The sequence below is a fragment of the Physeter macrocephalus genome, chromosome 16, assembly GCF_002837175.3.
Source record: "Physeter macrocephalus isolate SW-GA chromosome 16, ASM283717v5, whole genome shotgun sequence".
NCBI classification, from domain to species: Eukaryota; Metazoa; Chordata; class Mammalia; order Artiodactyla; family Physeteridae; genus Physeter; species Physeter macrocephalus.
The window spans coordinates 83,416,275-83,440,731 of NC_041229.1; the positions used below are offsets into that span (position 1 = coordinate 83,416,275).

The window sequence follows — 24,457 nt, forward strand, 5'->3', positions numbered from 1 at the left end:
GCCCCAAATAACTACATTTTGAAGGCCTCGAAAAGAATACAGAATCTACCCCCTTAAAAGAGTAGGGCAGAAACCACAAGTGGTTAATAATGTGGTCCTCTCCAGTTTCTGCCCTCATTTATAAAAGGGGCTGTGATGAGCATTAAATGAGTTCTATTACATACAGCCCTGAAAATCATGCCTGACACATAGTAAGCGCTCAACAATTAGCTATTCTTATTACTTTCTGATGGTTGCTGAATTAGGATAATTCTGAGAAAAAAATAACAGGAAAAAAATGGTGCTTGAAGTCTTATATTTAAAAACACTTTCCTTTAAATAGTATCAATATATTAATATTTCCAGTTTCACGCTCATGTCTTTACCAGTTCATCTCTTTGAAGGTCTTTTAGGGCAAAGATTTCCTTCCCCTTTTCACTGAACAATCTCCGAGCTGCAGAAGGTAAATTTAAAATTTCAGTGCACCTGTAATAAGAGACACAAAAATTGACCTTGCACATGCAAAGTTTCCAGCAGAGAAGAGAGGAAATAAAAGAAATCACGGGCCTGGATCATTAACAACAACTAGCTCAGCAGGACTGTGGGATAGTCAAGAGCTCGGCTCTGGAAACCAGCAGCCCCCTTTTGAGTTTCATTCTCTCTCTCCAAGTTGTAAGACTGGGCAAATTATTTAGGCTCTCTAAGCCTAAATTTCTTACCTTTCAAGGTTGCTGTGAAGATTAAGGGTTGATTATGAAATGTGCTTAGCACAGTACCAAGCATGATCAACAAATCAAAAAAACAAAAAAACCCACATCATTATTTATTTTTCACTCCTCAGTATGCCCCTACACTTTCCTATTTGTGAGCCTTTTCTCTTGTTCTCCCTTCTACATTAAACACCTTCCTCAGCTTTTGCTGTTGAAGTTCTACTCTCTCCAAAGTCACAACCATCACCCAGCAGTTCCTCATCTCTCTCCACCAGAAGTGATCCCTATATTATAGCTCTTTAACTCCCTTTCAAATAGGAATTTTTTGCCAGGTTAAACATTAAACAGTGATTTTTTTTTCCCCCCAAACAAGCTCTGGGCCAGCCCTGTGGCTATTGAGATGAATGATACAGTTTCATTGTTTCCTGAAGGGCTCCTTCTCTCGTAGCGGGGAGAGACCAGTCAGCAACTGAAGTGTGATATGAACTAGTGGGTGCTGTCATAGGCACCTGGCCAGGGAGGTGAGGACACAGAGGAAAAACAAAGAATTCTTCCAGGGAAGCCTCTGGTAAGGAAGTGACATTCGGGGTGGGCCTTGGTGAATAAACAGGAGTTCACAAAGTAGGGTCAGGACTTAGAGAAGTTTTATATGGCTGGAGCTGAGTTTGTGGACAAGAGGTAGAGCCAGATGAAGCTGGTAAAGAAGATAGAAACCAACTGAAAGCACTTAGGATGCCAGACTAATGAACCTGGCCTTTATCCCGTTAAGTATCAGGAAGTCATTGAAGGTATTATAGTAGAGGTATGGTGTTGTCAGATCTGCTTTTTAGAAAGTTAACTGTCAGAAAAGTGCAAGATGGGCTGGAGGTGGAGAGGCTGGAATCTATATAGTCAGTTTAGGGTAGAGGTAAAGAGGTGGAATTCTGGGGAAGAGGAAGTAGAGCTAAACAGAGTGATGGGTCGTGTCCTAAAGAATGCTGTTTTATATTAGAATGTACTGTCTAGAGTAAGTGAGTTAGAAGTGACTTTATGCTCATCAAGAAGACTCAGCTGTATAAAAAATATTTCTCAATTTTATTACCTTAGATGGCCAAAAGCAATTGAGCAGATAATCAGGCCCTCCATTTTTCTGAGAGGTCTTAGAAGGAAATAAGCCAGTGGGAATTAAGTCTCTCCTCCTGTCACAACCCCGGAGGTTGATGAGCTGGTAAGAACTGGGCTGGATTTCTCATCCACAGGAATTGTCGGGTGGAGGTATTGCGGGGCGGGTGGGAGGGAGAACTGTAAGAGAATTGAGCCCCAACCAGAAGATGTGCTTAATTCTCTCTGGATGCTGCCCAAAGACGCAACCCAATTCCTGCTACTCACCCCAAATCCAAGCATGACCTAAGGAGAGTTACAATCATGATAATCTGCTCCCACTCACATTTTCCTCGGAGAATTTTGGACTGTAGGAGTAACCAGTTTTAGGACAAGTGGAAGAGAAAAGTGAAGGGGAAGCTGGTGGATTTTTCTTTCTTCTTTTTCTGGAAACCCTATTTTATTTTTATTTTTTGTTTATTTTATTTTTTAATATTTCTCTTCTTTTCTGAATTGCAAATCCAACAGTAGACACTAAAATTCAGATCTAAATCCACTACTGTGCTTTAGAAGAGTTATCTTTGCACTGGCTACACTGGCAAAACAGAAGCAGCCACTGAAGAACACATCTTTAGTTTGATGTAGCTACCACCGGGCATATATTCCTTAACTTCATCTACAGAATCACCCTGTCTTCAGTAACTCTTAAAACTTCAAATTTTATATATAGGAAATAGTTTACTAAGTTGTTACCTGTTACTAGCCCAGACCCTTAATATTGCACAGTATTTTCAAGGTACAAATAGTAGACTCGTATCAGGAACTTTCCAACAAGTGCTGTGGAAACCCTATTTTAATAGTGCTGAATTCAACTGGCCCATGTAGCTGGGTTGGAGAGAACGGGATAAGCTGTTTCCTCTGTATTGAATTCCTCTAACTAGTTCATGTGCCAGCCAACATCAATGGAGAGAGAAGAAAAGAACTGGCTCTTAAGTGCCTAATAAGGAACGTGTACTCTGCAGTCAAATTGCCTGGGTTCAAACTCTAGCCCTCTCATGTATTGGCTGTGTAACCTTAGAGAAGTTACCTAACTTCTCTGAGCCTCATTTTCCCCATCAGTAAACGGGAGATGTAACAGTACTTATCTCATAGGGATGTCTTACAGATTAAATGTGTGAATACCTGCAAAGCACCTGACACATAAAAGTCAGCAACACATTATTAAAATGGACCATGCACTGCAAGTACTTCATGTCTACTCTTGTTTAATCCTCACACCCTTTCTGAGAAGCCTATTTTACAGATAAGGAAACTGAGCCTGGAGATTAAGTTCCTTGCCCAAGGTCACAAAGCTAGTGAGTACAAAAGCTGAAATTCAAACCTAAAACTCTCTGGGTCTTTTACTACATCATATGGCCTCCTGAGAGGGCATCATCATAGAATAACAGGGAAGAAACTGAGGCTGAGATACTGAGTGAGCAGTTCAGGATTTCTCTGTTACTGGGTTGGCCAAAAATGTTCATTCGGGTCTTTCCGTAAGATGTTACAGAAAAATCCAAACAAACTTTTTGGCCAGCCCAATACATGGGGGCAAGGGTCCTAGAAATGAAGTCCTTTGACCCTTACACCAAGAGTTAAGACTGATAACCACGTGGCTTGGATTTACAGAGTATCCAGAAAAGCAGAGTCTTATCTCTGACTTGGTTCTCTCAGGACTGGTTTTGCCAATACTCCATGTTGCCTGCAAATTTAAATATCAACAAAAACGGTGTATATCTATTATTTTTAAATGGGTCTTGTTATGCTGTTAGGTGTCCCTTCAGCTTTGCAGATAGAAGAATCAACAACAACAAAAGATCCTCAAAACCATCTAAAGTGAATTATTAAATTACTAAAGGATAGCATAATTTTCCTTAAATTCTATAAAACTACACTCTCATATTCAGCAAGACATATTTTGTGACAAAGTTTATACCAGGTGCTCTACTTTTGAACAGCTATCAAATTCTATGGGAATAAATCTTGTTTAGGTAGGAAAATATTGATGAAAAGAAAAATTATAATGTAATTCACAAATATGGTATAGATTAGTGACATTTAAAAATTGATTTAAAGTAGGTAAATACCCTGCCCTCAGTTCAAACAAATTCAAACCAAAGTGCTGTAAAATTGTGAAAGATATATTTTTTAATGGGGATAATTTACATTTACAGAGTTGGTAGTTCAGAAGCTAGGGGAAATCACCAGACCTAGAAATTTGGGGGAAAAACATATTAATTAGCATTGGTATCATGTACTCATAGCTTACATATTTCACAGATTAAAAACTCCAGAATCACTATATTAACAATTGTTTTCTTATATAGGTACATATGTATTTTGTGTTATAATCATTCAGGCACTTGAATGGAATATACCTTTGCATTTAGGGTAGTATTTACCTCTCCAAAAGTTGGTGAAATCCAGTCTGGTTTGTTTCTGTTTCAGAATATTTAGTGACATAATTTTTCACATTCCCTTTCCTTTCAGTGTCAACATTTCTGAAAAAAATGATCCAAGATTTGATTGATATGGCAGTATACATTGTCAAATATCATTCAGCTTGTTTAAGTATGTGAATAAATCATGAGGTTTTAATTTATCATTATTTACTCTAAAAAAATGCCTTTCTTAAAAAAATAGGATTTCAAATACTATCACAATTAAATATTAAACTTCACAAACATTTCTACTATGAACAATTTATACAAGAAAATAAATTTTCAATATCTGAATCCTATTCCAATAATGTTGAACACTCTGAGATGTGAATTTATCAACTTTGAAGAAAATGCAGAGATTACATTCATTTTGCCTTTGATGTTTTATTCATATACTGTTCATATTTATATGTTTATTCATATATTACTCAGATACTGTTTCAATTATCAATCTAAACCTAAAAATGTTTTTAATAAAAAATTAATGATGATCATAGAAAAAGAATTGGAATATACGTCATTCAAATTTTCAAGTAAGAAAGAATTGTGTATTTTTAGAATCTTTATATTTTATTAAATGAAAGATATAGTGTTCAAATGTAATGTTAGCCAAAACACTCCCTATTTAAATCTTCTGTTACCAGTACTTACAGAAAGATTGGGGGTAAGGTGTGGGGAATGCTACTGATGATCCTGTAGAAAATTTCCTGAATCAGCCAAGAAAAATTAAATTATATTTAGTAGAGTTTTGATGTCAAATGTATGCCAGTGTATTTTAATTATCTGGGAATAATTAATTCATGTAGAGAACAAAATGAATATTTGATTAACCAGGACACACTGTTCCATGAACTTAGCAGAGAGTTTCACATACTCTCTACTAGAATAGCTGTCCAAATTAACAAATCTCTCAAATTACATTTGGATTACCTGATTGAATCATGCATTTTAAAACATAAATTGATCAGATTAAATCTCTATATAATTTTGAGACACATAAAGATAGGAAGGGACAGAAATTACTTGTTAATTTTCACATTAAAAAAAAGTCATATACTACTTTAAGGGCATTACCCTCATATTTTACATCTAGTAGAATGAGCTAATTATGAAATGTATGCGTCAAAGATTTCAATTTCAGGGTTGACTTTACTTTGAAGATTAATTTTTTACTTTATCATCTTTATAGGCAGTTCAGTGGACAGCCGATCTGAATGTTACTCATTGTTCAGTGATGTATGAAGTATATTTAATCAATGTGAAGAAAGTAATATTAAACTATTATCAGCAGCCTCAAATATTCTAAACATCTCAAAAGAAAGGTCAAGAGGTAATATCACAGCTAATAATATGAGAAACAATGTGTTTAATTCATTCTTTACATCAGAGTTTTGCCCTGATCTATGATTCCTTTTGTCATAAAATGTAATGAAAATACAGCAGGTGACTTTCTCCAATGTTGCAGAAATACTGGGTGTTTGGGAAGATTTTATTCCAACCTCATAATGTAAGCTAAAGGGCAAATCGATGCTTTTCTAGGATGGTAAACTTTTAAAATGTTATTCCAAGGCAAGGATATAGATTATGTAAAGTTATATTTTGAGAACTATATTTGTTCATTAAATATTCCAAAGATCTAAACGTAAATAATTGTGTGTAATAACTTAAATAATGTAAATAATAACTTAAATAAGAAATTACAAAATTAGATTTAAGAAGCAATTTATGAGCTCATTTATTTCAAAATACATTAATAAACCCAAACAATAATGCTAATTCAAAATAGATATTGATCATAAAACTTTTTTTTATCAGAACTACTTATTTCTAACTCATGTTCTCTCATGGCCAGCCTAAATCACCAGTGTTCAAATTAAGTTCCTAACATAGAAACTAAATGAATTTTAGTATCTATTTTTACCTCCAAATAGCAATATGGGAGCCCTTTTTAAAGAATAAACACAAACTTTCCCCAGAAAAACATCTGTAATCAAGAAGACAAAAATCTGTAGAAATTAGAAAGTATGCTTGTTGCGAAATATGAACAAGTTGTTCTTACTGCATTTTCCGCCTAGGTGAGATGTCTGGACTGATTATAATAAGGGCTCTGGTTTTGTTCTTGTCTCCATTCCGCAAAACTCTGAGTCTCACAGGGACATATTGCTCCAGTGTCTTAGAGATGGGTTTCTTCATGGGAGGACTGTTTGGAAGAAGCAGCCCTTCTATTGGCCAATCAAACTCCTTCAGAAAGAAATGACAAGAAAATAGATAATAAGTGAATAGGAAGAGTCATTCCTATATATAAAAAAATAAGCACACTTGCTTACACCTTTAATGTTTTATTCATTCATCAAACATGTGTTGGGCACCTAAAGATGTTCCAGACAATTCTAATTAATGTTTTATTTTAATAAAGAGGAAAGATAGCAATTTTTAAAATGTATGTACAACCTGTGCTGTGTTACGACATGGAAGATTTATTCCCTTTCAGAGAAACATCATTCTGGAAATACAGAACTGAATTAATTTGGAATGTTTTTTGCCCCTGTATAAAATATCTCTAATCAATGTGAAGAAAGGAAGAATGTATGAAAAGTGGTTTTACAACCCGAAATAATATTGTCTTAAACTAAATCTATTTGGGGAACACTTCAAAAAACAGAGTGAGATGAGTGAATGATAAAGCTTAAACAAATTTCAGATATTTCAGTTGTAGAATTTGGTTACTTTGTAGCCATAATTCACACATTTATTTATTTATTAATTCATGCATTATCCAAATATTTAATAATTGTTTCCTATATTCCAGGCACAGTGCTAGACACTGGAAATAAAACTATGAACAAGACTGGATACTCATCGTCGAGGAATTTCTAGGGGATGCTCAGAAACTTACCTAGAAATAAACTGGCAATTGCAATAACGTGAGTATAATAACAACAGGGTACAAGGTGTGATGGGACCACTGAGTAGAATCTAACTCAGAAATGCCATGTAAGAGATCGGAAGTCTTAGTAGCAGTTAATGCAGTAAAGGAGGGATAAAAGGATGGGATAGTGTATGTATCAGACTTGAGAATTAATAGAACATGATGTTCAGGGAGTAAAAAGAGGCAAGGATGGCTCCCAGGTCTGTAGCTTGGGCGACTGAGTAAATGGTATTGCCATTCACAGAAACAGACATTTGTGGAAGGAGATTAAATGAAGGAAGGGATGATCAGAGATGATGTTAGGCAAGGTCCAAGGTCTTTCTTTCCTTCCTCCCTCCCTCCCTCTCTTCCTTCCTTTCTTTCTTTCCTTCGTCCTTTCTTTCTTCCTTCCCTCCTTCCTTCCTTCCTTTCTTTCTTTCTTTTCTTTCTTTCTTTTTCTTTCTTTCTTTCTTTCTTTCTTTCTTTCTTTCTTTCTTTCTTTCTTTCTTTCTTTCTTTCTTTCTCTCTCACTGTCTCTCTGTCTCTGTCTCTGTCTCTCTCTCTCTCTCTCTCTCTCTCTTTCTTTCTTTTGTCCTGGCAGCAATTACTCTCCCATTAATCTGCAGTAACCATCTTATAAAATATGACAGCTCCATTTAAGTGTGGGTCTGTTTCTGTGTGTTCTGTTTTCTTCAATTTGTCAATTTCTCTCTCCCTGTCCAGAACCATACTGTGTTGATTATATCTGGTAAATCTTTGTAAGAGTCTTCTCCATGACATCACAGAAACTCAATCCAAAGAGATGAAAAATTATCATGGGTTTCAAAACTTTCTAAATGTATGAGCTATCACTGGCAGTTCTTTCAAGCTACCTCAAACTTTGTCCTAATGTTTAAGGCACTTTTACGTTGTCTTTCATAGAAATGGAGAAATATGGTGTCAGGATAATGAAGGACAAGAAAAACATGGATTAAACTGACTGCAGTGCTGTTTCCTTTCCTTCCATTTTCTCCATTGGAATTCTAATGTTCTCATTCATTTCATTTTGGTTTTCTACATGTTCACACTATTCCATGGCACAGCTGCATGGTCAGCAGATCTTTGATGAGCTGTGGTGCTCCCTTACACTGATAATTCTGCTTTTTCTTTTTCATCTCTCTCTCACCACCAGAGGCAGCTTGTGCTTCTTTGGGGAATACAGCTCTTAACCAGTGATCTAAATTTCTTAGTCAAATTCGCCCTCCCTTATCTATTTATTATTAATAAATTAATAGATTCTTCAATTTTTTCTCTCGGGCCTTCCTACATCTCCTTTTCCTCCCTTCATACTAACAGCTAGCTATCATCTTCTCTTAACAGATTAATAAAATATGCACTTTTAACATGCTTTGTTTAACATGGGCCCCTCCAAATAGATATATTTTACTTCAGTAATTTAGAGAGATTAAAATCACTATCCAGTGACTCATTCTAAAATTTTTAGTCTCCTTAGATTCACTTTTTGCAATGATTTCATCCTTGAATATGAAAATCCATTGCATTTTGCCATTAAATGTTAAGAAGTACAACTTCTCAATTTATAACTTTTCCCATAAGGGTGAGAAATAACCTGAGTTTCTAGAAATTATTCCAGTGAAGTTAGTCACAGAATTAAGCAAAATAATTCATTAATCTTGTGGTTTTAGGAGGTTTTAACATATTTAAAAAATACTGATGTACCAAGATACATGAAATCTTATTTGCTCATAAAACATAACATCAGTTGCCTTTTAGAATGAATAATATTTAACAAGGAGAAAAAGGTGAAATCAGTTGCCACCACTGAGAGAGGTAAATAGTTTGGTATTAATGTACTCTGAGTCACCACAAAAATAATTCTCATTGTACATATTTCCTGAAATCTTCCCTTGGTTATCATTCTCTTTTGAAAAGTTCTAGTCAAGGAATTAGCAGGAGACTTTGAATCTCACTCAGGATAGTGTTTCTTAGATAGTTTTTTTAGATTCAATATTTTGACTTAATTTTCAAGCCCATTCAGACAATTAGCCTAGCTAACTTTCCTCATACTAACTCTCTGACTGAATAAACTGGCTCAGCAAACAGCCTTGAAATGGGACACCAAACTTTTTCTGTGAGTTCTTCTTTCTCTCCCTTCTTTGTCCTTTATTCAGAGTCTGCCTTTGTCCTTTTCTGTTTCCTTCCTTTTTGACACACAGCCTATACTTCTTAAACTGTAAGCTCCATGAAGGTAGGGACCATGTCTGTCTCCTTTTTTGCTTTGTCTGCATTGCCTAAATATGTAATAAATAGTGGTTAGATAAGTAATAAAGTTGGTAGATTAAATCTGGAATAAAATTAACATATATGCTTATAGTGATCAAAGGGTTCTGAATCCCACAATATGAATATCACATTTCCTAATTACAGTCTATTTATATGTAAAGTCTTTCCAAGAAATAGTTAATTGTGCTTAATTATACATAGATAAAATCATCTTTTTGCTTAAAACTTCAATTATGTGGAAGTGGGGCTGGAAGAAAATACGGTTCCTTCACATAAGATGAATCCAGACTTGAAGTCAAGTAGAGTGCATTGAATTTGAATGAGAACTATCTCTGTTCTCTGCTTGGTAAGAGTTTTCTTCTCTTCCTCAAACATTTCAAGAAATAAGAGGATCCTTAGGCTGAGTCATTTTGAAATACATGGTCCATTTTCCTCACTTTAGCTTAGTTAGTGCCTTAGTCCTTTCTGTTCAGTTTACAGGTCAAAGCCAGGGTTTTGTTGGAGTACAGTGACTTCTTAACCATTTCACCAAAAGCTACTGTTCTGTTTCAATGGCTAGAGAACTATGGGGCAATCCATTTTCATTCCTAAGATCATTTAGTTGTCAAATTCTAGACTATTAGCAAAAATGTTATTGTTTTAAAAGGTAAATGTTAAAAGGAATATGGTTAAGTTAGATTTCCTAATGTAATTACCATTCATCATTTAAGTCAATTAATTAGTTAACTGAATTACTTTACCTATATACTGAGGTTGAAAAAAATGTAAGCACAATATCTGTGAAGTCTACAATAATTATAAATTGTTCTCTTTCCCTGTATAAGAAAGTACACTTCCTTATGAGGCATCCCTGTCTACCTCCAGGTGGGTGGAAAACTTAGTATTCCAATTGGAAGTGTCCCCATTTCCGCCAATTTGGAAAAGCCTTTTTTGTCTAGTTTTTAGCTCTGTACTTTTGGATACGTATTGAATCAAATTAAATGTTCAAACTTCTTACCAGAACTGTTATTTCTTTTCAAGGATATACCCTTCCTCAATGTGGTTTCTGGGCATAGATGAAAGTTCAATAAACCATATACCACTGGGAAAAGGGGTTCATGGTCTATATGTGGTACTTGTCCTTGATCCTCAAAGATGCTCTTCTCCTCTTTGGATACTGGGCAACCTGCTGATACCTGTTCACCTCCAGTTGAGAAGTAAGTTATCCTTTCTGCTCTCTAGGTTTTAGCCTTCCTAAACCTCTGAATAAAAGCCTACAATTAGCACAACTCACAGTTTTTTTTCTTGGCCTATGCTGGGCCTATTTGTCTCTGTGCCACCCCTCCACCCCTGGCTCCATGTTGGCTCTCACTATGCTGCAAACCCTGAGTCTTAGGCATATAATTCATTTAGCCACTGGCTCAGGCTACCCAAACCACAGCCTCTGGTATTTTGAAGAGCTCATTTCTCTCTAAAAAAAAAAAAAAAGCCTCAGATTTCTAGACTGTTGCTTTACTACAGTCTAAATATTAGGGCATATTTGGGGCTCTAATAATGACTTCTTGGTTTCAGCTGGAATGATGCCATCTGTCCTTCCTCTAAAGTGCTGAGACTCATTGATTCAATCACTGAGGACACATAGAGAATTGTGATTTAAAGGGAAAGAAAAAACTTGATTGAGACCAGAAAATTTGACAAAACAACTAAAAAAATCAGGATAAAATATTTTTTAAAATTCAGGATAAAATATTTTAAAAAAATCTTTTGGAACATATCACTGACCTAGCAATAAAGCAAGACATACTAGAGACCCAGAGAGGTAAACAGAGTGCTGAAGCTGGATTTTTATCTTGAGGGAATTTTCCAAACCCAGCAAACTTCTGTTTCCATGGTCTTGAGGGGAAGGGTGTAGGAGACAAATTTCAGGGCCCAGCCAAGGTGGGAAGTCTAACAGGAGACCCTCTCCTCTCATAAAACAAGAACCACAAAAGGATAAATTTCATTGAAAAGGCAAACCAGAGACAATAACTCTCAGTGGTTGCAAGTAAAATAGACCATCTCAAACATTTTCTCTGTGTGGAAGAAAAAATAATATTCATTGAGAATTCATACCGTGGGCTGACCTCACTTGGAGTTTAAAGCACATTAGATAAAGATGAAGAGAAAATTAATAATCTGAAAGAAATGTCTGAAAATATGATCCAAAAATACATCATAAAGAGGCAAGGAAATGGAAAATATAAAAGAGAGGTTAAGAAACAAGAAGGTCAAAATGAGAAGGTCTAGCATACACCTAATCAGAGTTTTCTATAAAGAACAGAGGGGATAAGAGAGATAATACTTGAAGAGATAATGGGTGATAATTTTTCAGAAATGATGCAAGATATCAATCCACAGATTCAAGAACCTTGAGCTGGAAAAATAAAAAACCTGAAGAGACCCAAAGAAAAGAGAAGATTTTAAAAGCAGTCAGGGAGAAAAGACAGATTACTTTCAAAAGAAGAATATTCAGAATTATAGCTGACTCCTCAAAAACAGCAAAGTCAGTGATGATGTCTTCAGTTTGCTAAGTGAAAATACCTTACGTGAATGAGGGCAAAATAAAAGACTAAGTTCACTTAGTAAAAGTAAAATTAAAAATAAATTTTTAAGTAATCTAAGATAAGTAAAAACTGTTTGCTACCAAAAACTAAAAGAAGGGTATACTAGGCAAAAGGAAAGTAACCCCAGTTGGAAGGACTGAGATATAACAAGGATTTAAAAGAAGAAAGAGAAAAAATTAGGAGTAAATCTAAATTAATATTAACCACATACAACAATGTTAATATCTTGTGGAAATTTTTTTAAGATAAAACTAAAATAGATGACAATGATAGTGTATAAGTTACAAATCAGACAACTGATGTTAAAGCATTCTAATGTTTTCAATTATTTGAGATAAGAGTAAGTATATTTGTTAACTTTAGATTTTGATCATTTACATATGCAAGCTAAAATGTTCAAAGTAATAACAAAAAAAATGGAAATAGAGGATATAATTTCCAATCTAGTAAATGGGAAAAATATGAGAAAAAAAATAACCTAAAAGAATATAAGAATGGAGAAAAATGAAACAGAGAAAAAAGCAGATAATAATCCAAATATATATGTCATTACAATAGATAGAAAAGACTAAATCCCTTGGTTTAGAAATGAAGATTGTCTGACCATTTTTTAAAATTAACTATATGTTGATTACTAGAGAGTCCCCCTAAGACAGAAGAGTATACAAATATAAAAAGTAAAAGGATAGAAAGAAGATATATAAGCTGAGATATTTCTATTCGTATTGGATAACTGAAAATTTTACTAGAGCTAGAGAGAGTCTACATAATGATAAAAGTTTCAATTCATCAGGGTGATATAATATTTCTGAACATGTGTGTGTCTAGAACTAAATTTCAAAATATATAAAGCAAAATATGACAGACTAGAAGAAGAAATAAATTCCATATCCATTCCATATTGGATGACTTAAATGCATCTTTCTAATTAATTGATAGAACAACAGCAACAATTGATCACTTGCACCTAACAACTGCAAATCAAAAACTTCATGGAAATGTTCACACACATTGACCACATACTGGGACTTAAAATAAGGCTCAACAACGATGTCTTATACTAAGCAGTACAACCTCATTAAGTTGGCCACTGGGAAGGACTGGCCACATGTAGGTAAGTTTATTCCACAGAGGATTTTCAACTCTGGAATGTTTCCATTGGCCTGGCTTACCAGTCCCTTCATGTTTTATGGCCCACCTAAAACAAAATAAAAGACAAAAAGGAATTTAGCAAGGTTAAATATCACTTTAAAATATTCATTGAGTACTTCTTATTGGGTAGGCAAAAACTCAGTTTGAATTAAAAACCCAAATCTGATAATTTACTGTGTACAAGAGACATAAATAAAAATAATTTTAATGAAAGAATACATTTTTTAAAATTGGGATAATAGACAGTGGAATTTGAGGCAGAAGGTAAAGTAGAATAACAATTTATAATAACAATGACATAAATAACAATACTAACAGAGAAAAAGTCAAGCAAAACTTTTTAGACATTTAAAGAGAAACCAACATACATAATCACTGTGGGAGATGCCATTACATCACCAACAGATTATGAACTACTAGGTAAATTTTTTAAAATTTTTATTGGAGTATAGTTGATTTACAATGTTGTGTTAGTTTCAGGTGTACAGCAAAGTGAATCGGTTATACATATACATATATCCACTCTTTTTTAGATTCTTTTCCCATATAGACCATTTCAGAGTATTGAGTAGAGTTCCTTGTGCTATACTATAGGTCCTCACTAGTAATTTTTTTTATATATAGTAGTGTGTATATGTCAATGTCCCAGTCTCCCAATTTATCCCCCCTTCACCCCTTCCCCCCTTGTACTGCTTATATGAGGAATCTAAAAGACTGGTACAAATGAACTTATTTACAAAACAGAAATAGAGTCACAGGTGTAGGTAATTTTTTTTAAGTAACAAGTAAGGACACAAAATACTTGACTGCGAAAACTAGTAAATGTAAGTATGACCATTTACTTATAGACATTTTAGTCTGTTAACAGAAAATGTGTCTTTCTCAATAATTCTTGAAACATTGTAATATTTCCACACACTAACAAATTAAACTTCAATACAGTTTTAAAATAAAAATTAAACAAGCTACACTTTGAGGCAAATGACACAAAATTAGATATAAACCAAAGTTTAAATTTCACAATTTCAACCACAAGATAATTTTTAAAACACATTCTCTCTCCCAAAATACTATTATACCAGACAAGGGGAAAAAAATGACATGATCAATACCTATTTAGCAAGCAATGAAAATAATAATCATGAAAACTTAAAGAATACATTTAGAATTATATTCAAAGATAAATTTATAATGTTAAATGCTTATTTATTAAGAGCTAAACAGAGAAGGGAAATTAATAAAACATTCAACTCAATAATTTATTTTAAATACATCCCATGGAAAACAGATGAAAGAAAGCAGTAAAGATGCAAATATAAATAAAGAATTAGAAAATATTTAGACTATTAGTAGAACATTTAAAGAAATGTTTCTGAAATGAAAAGTAAAATAGCAAATCTCATGCAAATAAATTTAGATTAAAAAATATACAAGCCAAATAGAAAAATCAAGCAAAATATTTAGCATAGAGATTAAGAGTATATTATGCATGTATATGTTAATAAATGCACAACTTTTGAAGAAATAATTTTTGAAAACCCTTAAAGATTTGAAATAGAAAGTATGCTCTTGCTCATATAAGTTCACAGGGCATGGAACAGATCATTTTCGTACTATATAAAACATTCTAAACCATAAAGATATAGAAACTAGCTAATTCATTCCATGAATGGGAGAGAAGCTTCATAATAAAGTCAGTCACTGGTAATTTAAGAAGCAAATCAACAATCTTACTTAAAATCAAAGATGTGAAATTCCTAAATCAATATTAGCCAATAAAATTTAACATTATGGAAAGAGAATAATCACTATAGCTAAGTAATAGCCTAGAAATGAAATGATGGACATTTATTAATATAATAAATCACTGATTAATGAATGAGAATAGAGAAGCAGCCCATCACCCATAATTTTCTAGCACATGTGATGGTCATCTGAGCCTAAAAGTTTTCTGAGCTTGCCCAGCCTCATCAGAACCATTTGCAACATCCAACCCTCTGTACAAGGGCCCATGTGTCCCAAAAGCCTGCTGGAAGTTCTTGGGGCCTGGATATTGAAGGGTGGTGGCAGGAGAGACTTGCTCTTTACCAACCTAGAACCTGACCTCCTGCTACCGTAGAGTTGTTCGTGCTCCGATCTAAGGCCAACACTTCTGCTTGTTGGTTAGATCCTTATCCTCTCTCATCTAGGACTTTGTTCCCACCCTGAACTATTAATTTTCCTGCCTTTCTGGTCATTCCATCTGCATAATGTCTGACAGCTTGATATCTTAAAAAAAAAAAAAAAAAAAAAAGAACTTTCTCTATACCCAACTGGCCACCTCCAGATGTTGCTTTATTTCTTTGTGTTCCCTTACAGCAAATTCTGTAAAAGACTCATCTCTTCTTCTCCTCCCTTTTTCTCTTAAACCATTTCCAACTAGATTTTTTAGAGATCTCAGAAACTCCAGTGAAAATGCCCCATCAGGGTTTTAACATCACTAAAGCCAAAGGTCATTTCTCAAGACATAACTGAACTAACATCAGGGTCCAACATGATCATTCCCTCCTTTTAAAAACACTTTCTTGACTTGACCTGACTTCATTTGACTTCCATGAAACTACTTTCTCCTGTTTTCCTCCCATTAGTAGCCAAAATTGTTAGTCTCCTCTTGTGTGCCATAGGGTGGGAACTATAGCCTATGAAAAATCCAGGGCCTGCCACATCAATAGAGTTTTTAGATGTCCACTGGTCTGATGCGTGTAGGGCGATTACCATAAGGTAAAGGACAGGTTATTGATGAAAAGATTCATCCTTCTGAATGAGATGCCTATGTAACTTCATCCCATCAGGGTGTCTTTAAAAGGAGCTGGTCAAGTTCAACATAACACTGTTAATAAACATTCACATACTGCAAAGGCCATTGGACTGCAGAGTTCCAGCACAGTGTGAGCTTTTATGTAAAAGCAATAGACCTCTTAATATGATGTTTTATAAATGAAAAACTGACAGACTCTTAACTATAATGGCACTAGCAGGCCCAGCTATAATGACTGTACATGTGCATAACATAAATTAGAACTTTACAGCATCATTAAGGACTCTGGAATCTTAATTCCTGAAAGTCAGCACTAGGTGGAGACAATGATTCGTGCTATGCTTTCAGGCAGCCTTTTCCTTGTCCCTCTGAGAACTTATTTTTATTTAATATTTTCCATTCTTTTCTTCAGTATGAAAGAAGGTGTTCTTAAATAACTGTCATTTATAATAGAAACACTATATAAAACAAAACATCTCATGTTTTGAAAGGACTTACTTGAACACACACATATATACACACACGCTACAAGGTAGCGAAATAAGTTTCAAAGGCAAGTTTGTTTATTTAAAACAGTATCTTTATTAACCCTGCCTTTCCATTAAAGGTAAAATTCTATTTATGATATTTCATGAGTATCTACCTTCATGGACAGAAGTATGACCAAAGTTAAAATATCTTCCTGGATTTACATAAACCTAAAAGATAAAAATCTTAGAGGATCATTCCTCAGCATTTCAGTTGACAGATATCACTTCCCTCAAAAACTAAGTCCAGAATTGATCATATCAATTTAGTCTGATTAATGGAGTCATTAATCAGAATGCTCTATTCAATTAATCTTATAAAGGAATGGGAAACAAAAACACTTTAGATAATGTTTTCAGAGTCTAGTGCCTTTGATAGAACTTCAGCATTGTGACAGGTTCTGAGAAATCATTCAGGACTGTATGCACTGTGACAGAAAAGTATTATTTTGCACTCTTGGCAATCAATAGTAGGATAAAAAGAAACCTAAATGTGTCCCAGTTGAAGAGAAATAGTCTTTTTTCATATTCTACCAGGACACAATTACATTGTTTCCAACAATGTAATGAACATAGTAATAAAATATGATACAATATATAATTTGGATCTGATACAGTAAATTATAAATACTCTGGCAAATTCCTTAAATTTGCCAGAGTATTTATAATTTACTGTATCAGATCCAAAACTTAAATCAGCAGTCTCTAATAAACATGCATGTAAAAATGACCAGATGCACATCCTACAACTGTCAAAGAAACTCTAACTCTTTGCTTTACACCAGGACCTGTTTATTTATTTAACTGGTCATTTTTCAGTTTTTAAGTTGATCTAAGCTGCAAGATTAGACCACTTAGAATTCATCTAGAATTAATTTAAAATTGCACGGCTCCTCAGAAATAGTGAAAGCACATTATTCATACAAAACAGTTATATGTTGCATACATGGATCTTGATAGAAATCAGTTTATAAGACGAACATTAGGTACCCCATCTCTGAAAAAAGAAAAGGATAGGAGAAAGAAATGGGCAGATAGCAAAAATGGTAAGAATAGTATAATAACTACCTATTTTGATGGCATTTAATAATAGCGCAACAAATTTCCATAGATTTGAACTATTTTGAAGTTTCTAAGAGTCTAGTTCTCTAGACAGAGAAGAAATTATTTGAAATCAGGAACTACATTTACAAGCTCATCTTAAACATTGTATAAGGGTTAAAAGATTAGATACATAACTAGAAATCTGAATCTACCTGTTATCAGTCTCTAGGCTTTTACTAGTATCATTGTATCAATATTTTAGGCTACATTAATCTTTCAATTTAGACTGAATATTAAAGTTAAATTTAATAGTTTAAGAAAATAATTATTTTAAGATTTAAATTTGAAATAACTTTAATAGAAACAAGGCACTGAAGACTGCAGTGTTTTTCATTTACAAGCCAAAATTTACAAAGATCAAGTAATTTCTTCATATTAAACATTATTTTAACTTTTTTCCTAGAATATCTTGTAGAAACTAATAAATACACAGGGAATTTGTTCTTCTGTTTTATATATTCCCATTTGCTCCATCTCTTCATATTATTTTGATAACTAGGGAAGTACTTAAAACAGAGAATGAATTTTAATGGCAACTAAAGGCTAAGAGGGGAACTCAGTGATCATGTTTCCATCTTGCATAACTGGGAATTTTTAAGAATGAGAAATAGTTCCAACAATTATGCTGAAAAGAATACTTATTTCATAACAATTTCCATAATTGTATATTATATTCTATCAATTGAAAATCACCAATTAAGACTTAACACAATTCAATTTTTTAAAACATCAATTATGAAATATAGTGGAAACCTATAGTACATTAATGGTAATTGCCAGAAGTATGTATGTATTTAGTCTAGAAAAATAAAGGGATATACAGATGGATCTAAAGTCACACCTGATATCTCTTGACAGTTTCTTTTTTTTTCAAAAAAAATCTTTGACCTGCTCTATTTTTCTAGTTGGTTGAGCTTTCTGGTTATTTAGAGTCTGGATACATAGAAGTAATCTATATTCAGCACTAAAAACCTATCATTATCTCCCATAGTCAGGGAGATTTATACTTGTGTAAAAGCAAAGCTCTCTTTGCAAGTACAGTAAAATTTCAATTTGTAAACAAAAAAACCATTTTCCCTTCAAATACTTGCTTATGGTAGAATCCGATGTGGTCTTTGAGTTCTTGAATCTGTTTAATTAATCACCTATCTGGGCCTGATAGCTTAGCTTTGGTATCTGAGGTCTTTGGGGTATCCACTACCTGAAGTTTCTATATCAATTTTTATGCAAATAAAACAAATTAATAACTGTCTATTGACTGCCTGCTCTCTATCCCCTGCACTATGCTAGGCACTACAGACAATGCAAAAGAAGTTAGAGAGGGCTTTTGCCTTCAAGAAAATTATAGCGTTTGAGGAAGAAGCAAAAATTACATACCTGGAAACTTTCTGAAAACAATACAAGACAGTATGTAATGGGGAAAAAAAATGGCACTTTCAATAAGACTTATAATAGGTAGACCTAATGGAAAGAAAATAATATGAGCTTCATATTACGGAAAGAAACTGTTGGGGTGGGAGAAGAATCCTTGAAAAGGATGCATGAATTCTGTATACATGGAGAATAAAGAGTTTGGGATAATGAGAGGGAAGAAGAAAGATGCCATTTCAAGATATGGAAAAAGGATACAATCTTTTGGTGTTACATAATAGCTCCAACGTATATGATTTTTAAGGACACAGAGTTCTAGCTAGAAGAGAGTTGATTTATGTCTATAGCTTTTCACTTCACAGTCTGTTATATCTAGCCAACTCTTTTGCTTAAAGCAAAGGTCTTCACCATTTAAGGCTCTTGATTGCCTCTATTTATTCATATCAGGAGGGAGCAGTTATCCCCCAGATCAATTCTCCCTTCCTTCAGTAATAATATATTTTTTTATATGGGCACATGGCTAGCCAGCTAAAGACAAGATTTCCTTGCATTTAGGTTTAGCCATGCATCAAAGTTCCAGCCAAATGAGCTGTGAGTGGATATGCTGTGCTTCACTCATAGACTTCACCTTTCAAACAACTGAACATGTGCGCCCCTGGTCGCTTTTCTCCATCCCACTGGCTGAGATGGCAAGAGCTGAAACAGCCACTTTAGACCCTTAGGTAGAAACCCCATGATCAGAATAAGAGCTGCCTACCAGCTCCTAGCACCTCCTATCTATAAACCATCATGCAGAGAGAAATGAGCTTCTGTATAAGCCTAAAAGTTTTGGAGTATCTGTCAGAGCAGCTTAGCCTAAATGCTTTCTAGTATAATCTTGGTCATTTCCATGGCTCCAGTCTTTTACTTTTTCCTGTGCTTCCTCTGAACCTTTTACTGCTTTCTCTGCTATTTACCTCTGAGGAACTTTTCATGGATTGCTGCCACCATTGATGGCTCATCTCTTCCCTAATTCTCATTGCTGCTTTCATCAATTCCTGTCCTGTCTTTTCCTTTCTTTGATGTTCACCCATTGGTCTGTCCAATGGTCACTTTCTCTGACTCCTTTAAGAAATGCTCTTAGAGACAGTGACTGATAGCTCTTCAGAGATATTGGCATTAAAAAGATAGACCCCACTTGCCTGATCTAAGGTGGTGCTGTGTGGGTTCCCAGGGAATCGTGGGATGGACTTTAGTTATCACTGTATCACTATTCAGGAATGGTCCAAAGATATTGGCAGCCATGAGAAAGTGAGTGGTAACTTTTTATAAGTATTTCCTCTTCAGGAATATTTTCCCAAACAGATTTTAAGGTCTTTGGAGTGCCAATTGTGAGTCACATTTTAGTTCTGCATCAAAAAAAGATCCCAGAAAACAGATGAGAAAAAAGAACAAGCAACTGAGAGGAAAAGAAGAACAAAGTAGAAGCTCCAAAAGAACAGGACAAGAGCAGTCATCTAAAGAAAAGAAGTGATGAGGTATAAGAGCACTGGAAAAATAATAAATATTAATAGGAAGTCCACAAAGTTAATCAAGTAACAATAAAGATCTTTTGCCTAAAGTTGGTCCTGGGAAGGTCCATCCAACACATTTTCAACATTTATGCTGCTGGGTGCCAGGGATCCAAGGAACTGAGACAGTTTCTACCCATGAGGAGTCCCAGTTTGGTGAGAAAATGGACCAGTGAAACAAATACCAGTGACATAGGTGATGGGGGCTCATGGGGATTATACAAGGTACTACAGAGAACTGAACAGAGAGTTACTGATTCTTCTTGGGGGGCAAGGGGGGTCAACATGGAAGAGATGGGAAGTTGATTTCCCAAAACTCAGGCAAGAGTCTGGTCCTCAGGACATGCTCTGTCCACTTAATAAAGGAATGAATTAATGAGCTAATCTGGACTACATTTAAAATTTACTTAGTGAATCTGGGTTCTCAACTCCCCATCAATTGATACCAAAACTCTTGAATTCTTAACTCTGAAGTGAGAGAAGATAAGTAACACTCAAGACTCCTCTTACATGTAAGTAAAGTAAGAGATCGTTTGCATAATATGATTTGGTAGATAATAGAATGGCCCTCTACTCTAAATTATGTCTCAAAACTAGGTCCTGAAATTCCATCATTACCAATTAATTTCTTTATGATCAAATAAATATTTCATTGTTTGGCCAAGACCACTGCAAGATTTGCAAAACAAAGTGTCAGTACATTATGATCTGTGGTAGGCTGTAAAATGGCCCTTCAAAAGATATCCATGTCTTAATCCCTGGAACATATGAATGTTACTCTATAAAGCAAAAACAGACTTTGCAGATGCGATTAAGTTAAGGATCTTGACACAAGGAGATTATCCTGAATTACCTGAGTAGGTGTAAGCATGTGTCATTATAAAAGAGAAGCAGGGGAAATCTGACCCTACAGGAGAGAAGACGACGTGACCAGGGAAGCAGAGACTGGAGTGATGAGGCTACAAACCAAGCAATGACAGCAGCCACCAGATGATTCTTTTCTTGGATCTGAAAAGAATTTGTGGGCTACTTTATTTAACCTATCATTTCTCAGTGAGGGAAATGAGGTCCAGTAAGACTCACCCAGCTGGTTATAGGAAGGGCTTGTAGTAAACTTAGATCCCTACGTCTCAGTGAATCACCCAGTCCCTATGGGAAAGCATACCTTTAGACATAAGGAGCCTTGACTGTTCAGAAAGTAACCTAGTCTATGCAGTAATTCTAACAATTCAGTTCAAGTATTACTGTCATAAAGGAGGTACACAGTAAGTGTTTGTTGAGTGAACTGTTAAAATCAGGATGTAAGATGACCCTCTTTCTGTTCTTTCACAGAAAAAGTGAGTTTTCTCTGAGAGACAAGAAGCAATAGTGACTTCCCATAGTCTCTGAACCTTTCGAAAAATGGTCTTCTATATTTTTCTTCTAATGCAGTGCATTATATAGAAGAAACTCTTAATAAAGACACATGTGAACAATTCTACATATGTCACAGTATGATACTGTGAGCAGCATAAAATTCAGTGTATGAGAAATGGTGTCTATTTCTACTGGACTGTAAATTTCATGGGGATTTTGTCTGTTTTGTTAACAGTGCATCCCCAGTGCCTAGATCAGCATCTAGCACAGAGCTTGCACTGAATAAACAGTTGTAGAATGTAGTACCAACCGTAGACCTGGGCAACAAGTGGTCCTACCCTGGACCTCAGTTTTGTCCCTCTCCTGCTTCACTCAGTGGGCGAGGAGTGCATGGCACCAAGGGGAGGTGTCCAGCTGGAGTTCACGTGCCTCTTCCCCACTTCCAGACAATTTTCTGAGACCTCAGGATTCCCTGGCCAAACAGCCCCAAACTTGCTTCCAGGGACTGGAGCAGCCTCCACCCCAGCTCTATCCTGATTGTAAACCTCCTGCTGGCATGCAGTTCCTAGTATTGAAAGGTGGTCAAGGGACTGCACTGCTTGGGGTGGAGCAGATATTGGACACGGGAGCTGGTGTGGCTACCTATACATTTTGGATGCCATTAAGTGTTAGATATAGCTGGGGCTATGAAGAGAAGATGAGTAGGCTGTGGGCAGGGAGTCTCTATTTTATCACGGGATAAAAGGATTGCTTTTATCCCAAACCTGAAAATTTAAGAGGAGGCTGCATTGAATAAATGGATGGATGGATGGATGGATGGATGAATGGATGGGTAGATACATCAATAATTTCATGGATGGGTAAACGAATGAAAATAATACTGCAACATGAACCAATGAACTATACCAGGGACAGAGGAATGAATGGGGGCACGTGAACTTTCCCAGAGACTCTGACAATAGCCAAGTCTGTCAAATTGGACAAGGATCTCTTTTAGTGCCTTTAAGAATTCATCTCAACAGTAACAATATTGTTCAGAAAAACAGTGACTGTTCATGTCTCATGATCTTAAAGTGACCAAAAATGTTCTCCAATTTTAGTCGAATGATGACATAAATTGTAACTTTTTAAGATAAAGTTTTCAACCAAATAAAATTTTTAAATGTGTCACTTGACACATTTTGATATCAAAATAGATTCAAGCTTCAATTATAAAAAGAAAGTTCTAAAGTCACAAAAATAAAGCACTTTCTCTTGCCAAGACTCCACCTGGCAGCAGATCTGGCACCTAGATGTGCTCACCAGGCATTTGTCAGCAGAGCAATGGTCTGATGCCAGACCCCTGGGATTAAATCTTGGCTTCACCTCTGACTAGCTGGGTGACCTCAGACCTGTCACTCTTGGGATAACAAGATACCTACTTCAGAGAACTGTTATAAAGATTAAACACATCATTATCTATAAAGGAACAGAACAGTGTCCGGCCCATAGTCAGCACTCTGGAAAGGCTGGCTTCCAGAGTTAAATGCTATGTTACTGTTAAATGACATAAATGGTATGTGACCCATAGTGTTAGCTATTCTCACTATATGACAAATTATATTTAATCTCTAAAACAGGCATGGTCTCTAAGTGTTGGTTAATTTAAATTTTAAAGGCTATTCTCTAAGCTAACTCCAAAGCAATTCTGGTAATAACAGTAGATTTCAACCATCTCAAAATATTTTTTGTGTGTTGCCACAATCGACTTTGGTTAATGTAACATTAATTCGATGGGCGTTTTTAAGTCAGCAGGTGGAAAGGCTATGTTTTAACTTTGTCTTCCCTGGCTAATGAAGATGTGTTCAACGTTTCAATCACTTAAATCTGCTAAAGTTATAGAATAATAAGAAAGAACCTAATATCCACCTGTGCTAGAAAGCTGTAGGTAAACTGTACACTGAGAACACCAAAGCAGCACCAAGGAGAGCGACCCAGAAACAAAGATAAATGGATTGTATAAACTGTAAAAATATTAATAATAATAATAATAATGATGATGCCTTCTACCCATCTTTTGGAGTGAAAATGACACCACTTACACCTCTTTTTATTTAAGAAAATTTTAAGGTTTTATTATTTTCCTTAGAATAGCTAAATATAAATTCTTAACCTCAAATATGCACATAAATTACATGTGTGAAAAGTCATCCATGTTAATGGTGCAATAAAGGCAGTCCAAAGAATTTCTGTTTGGGGGAATCTCACAAATAGTTTCTATTTCCCCCATTATTAGTATTGCTGTTGTTTTTCTTAAAGCATCTTTTTTTAAGAATACACTTCATGACTTCTTCAATGGTGTGTTAAAGTTACATGCCACTGAACAAAAACCTTCAAATTTTAACATTACAACTTTAACAGGATCTGGGAAGATATTATCAGAAGTGTCAGCAGCACGATGAAATTAACACACAATCCCCACCAAACTTCATAACATTACCTCCTTTTTCACACAAATCAGACTGATTTGAAAGATAAGCATTTGTTTGAAAATTAATAGCAACATTCTTTTGTTTCATTTTATGCAGCTTTAAAGACC

General features: G+C 35.0%; 1 protein-coding gene across 1 annotated transcript in view; it reads right to left on the reverse strand.

Moving 5' to 3' along the window:
• The window catches only part of DCDC1 (doublecortin domain containing 1), a 460,096-nt gene that overhangs the window by 73,055 nt on the left and 362,584 nt on the right, over window positions 1-24,457 (reverse strand). Inside the window, 4 exon segments of the mRNA XM_055091474.1 lie at window positions 366-465; window positions 4,211-4,309; window positions 6,309-6,490; window positions 13,097-13,220. Of these exon segments, the coding sequence (XP_054947449.1) occupies window positions 366-465; window positions 4,211-4,309; window positions 6,309-6,490; window positions 13,097-13,220 (505 nt within the window).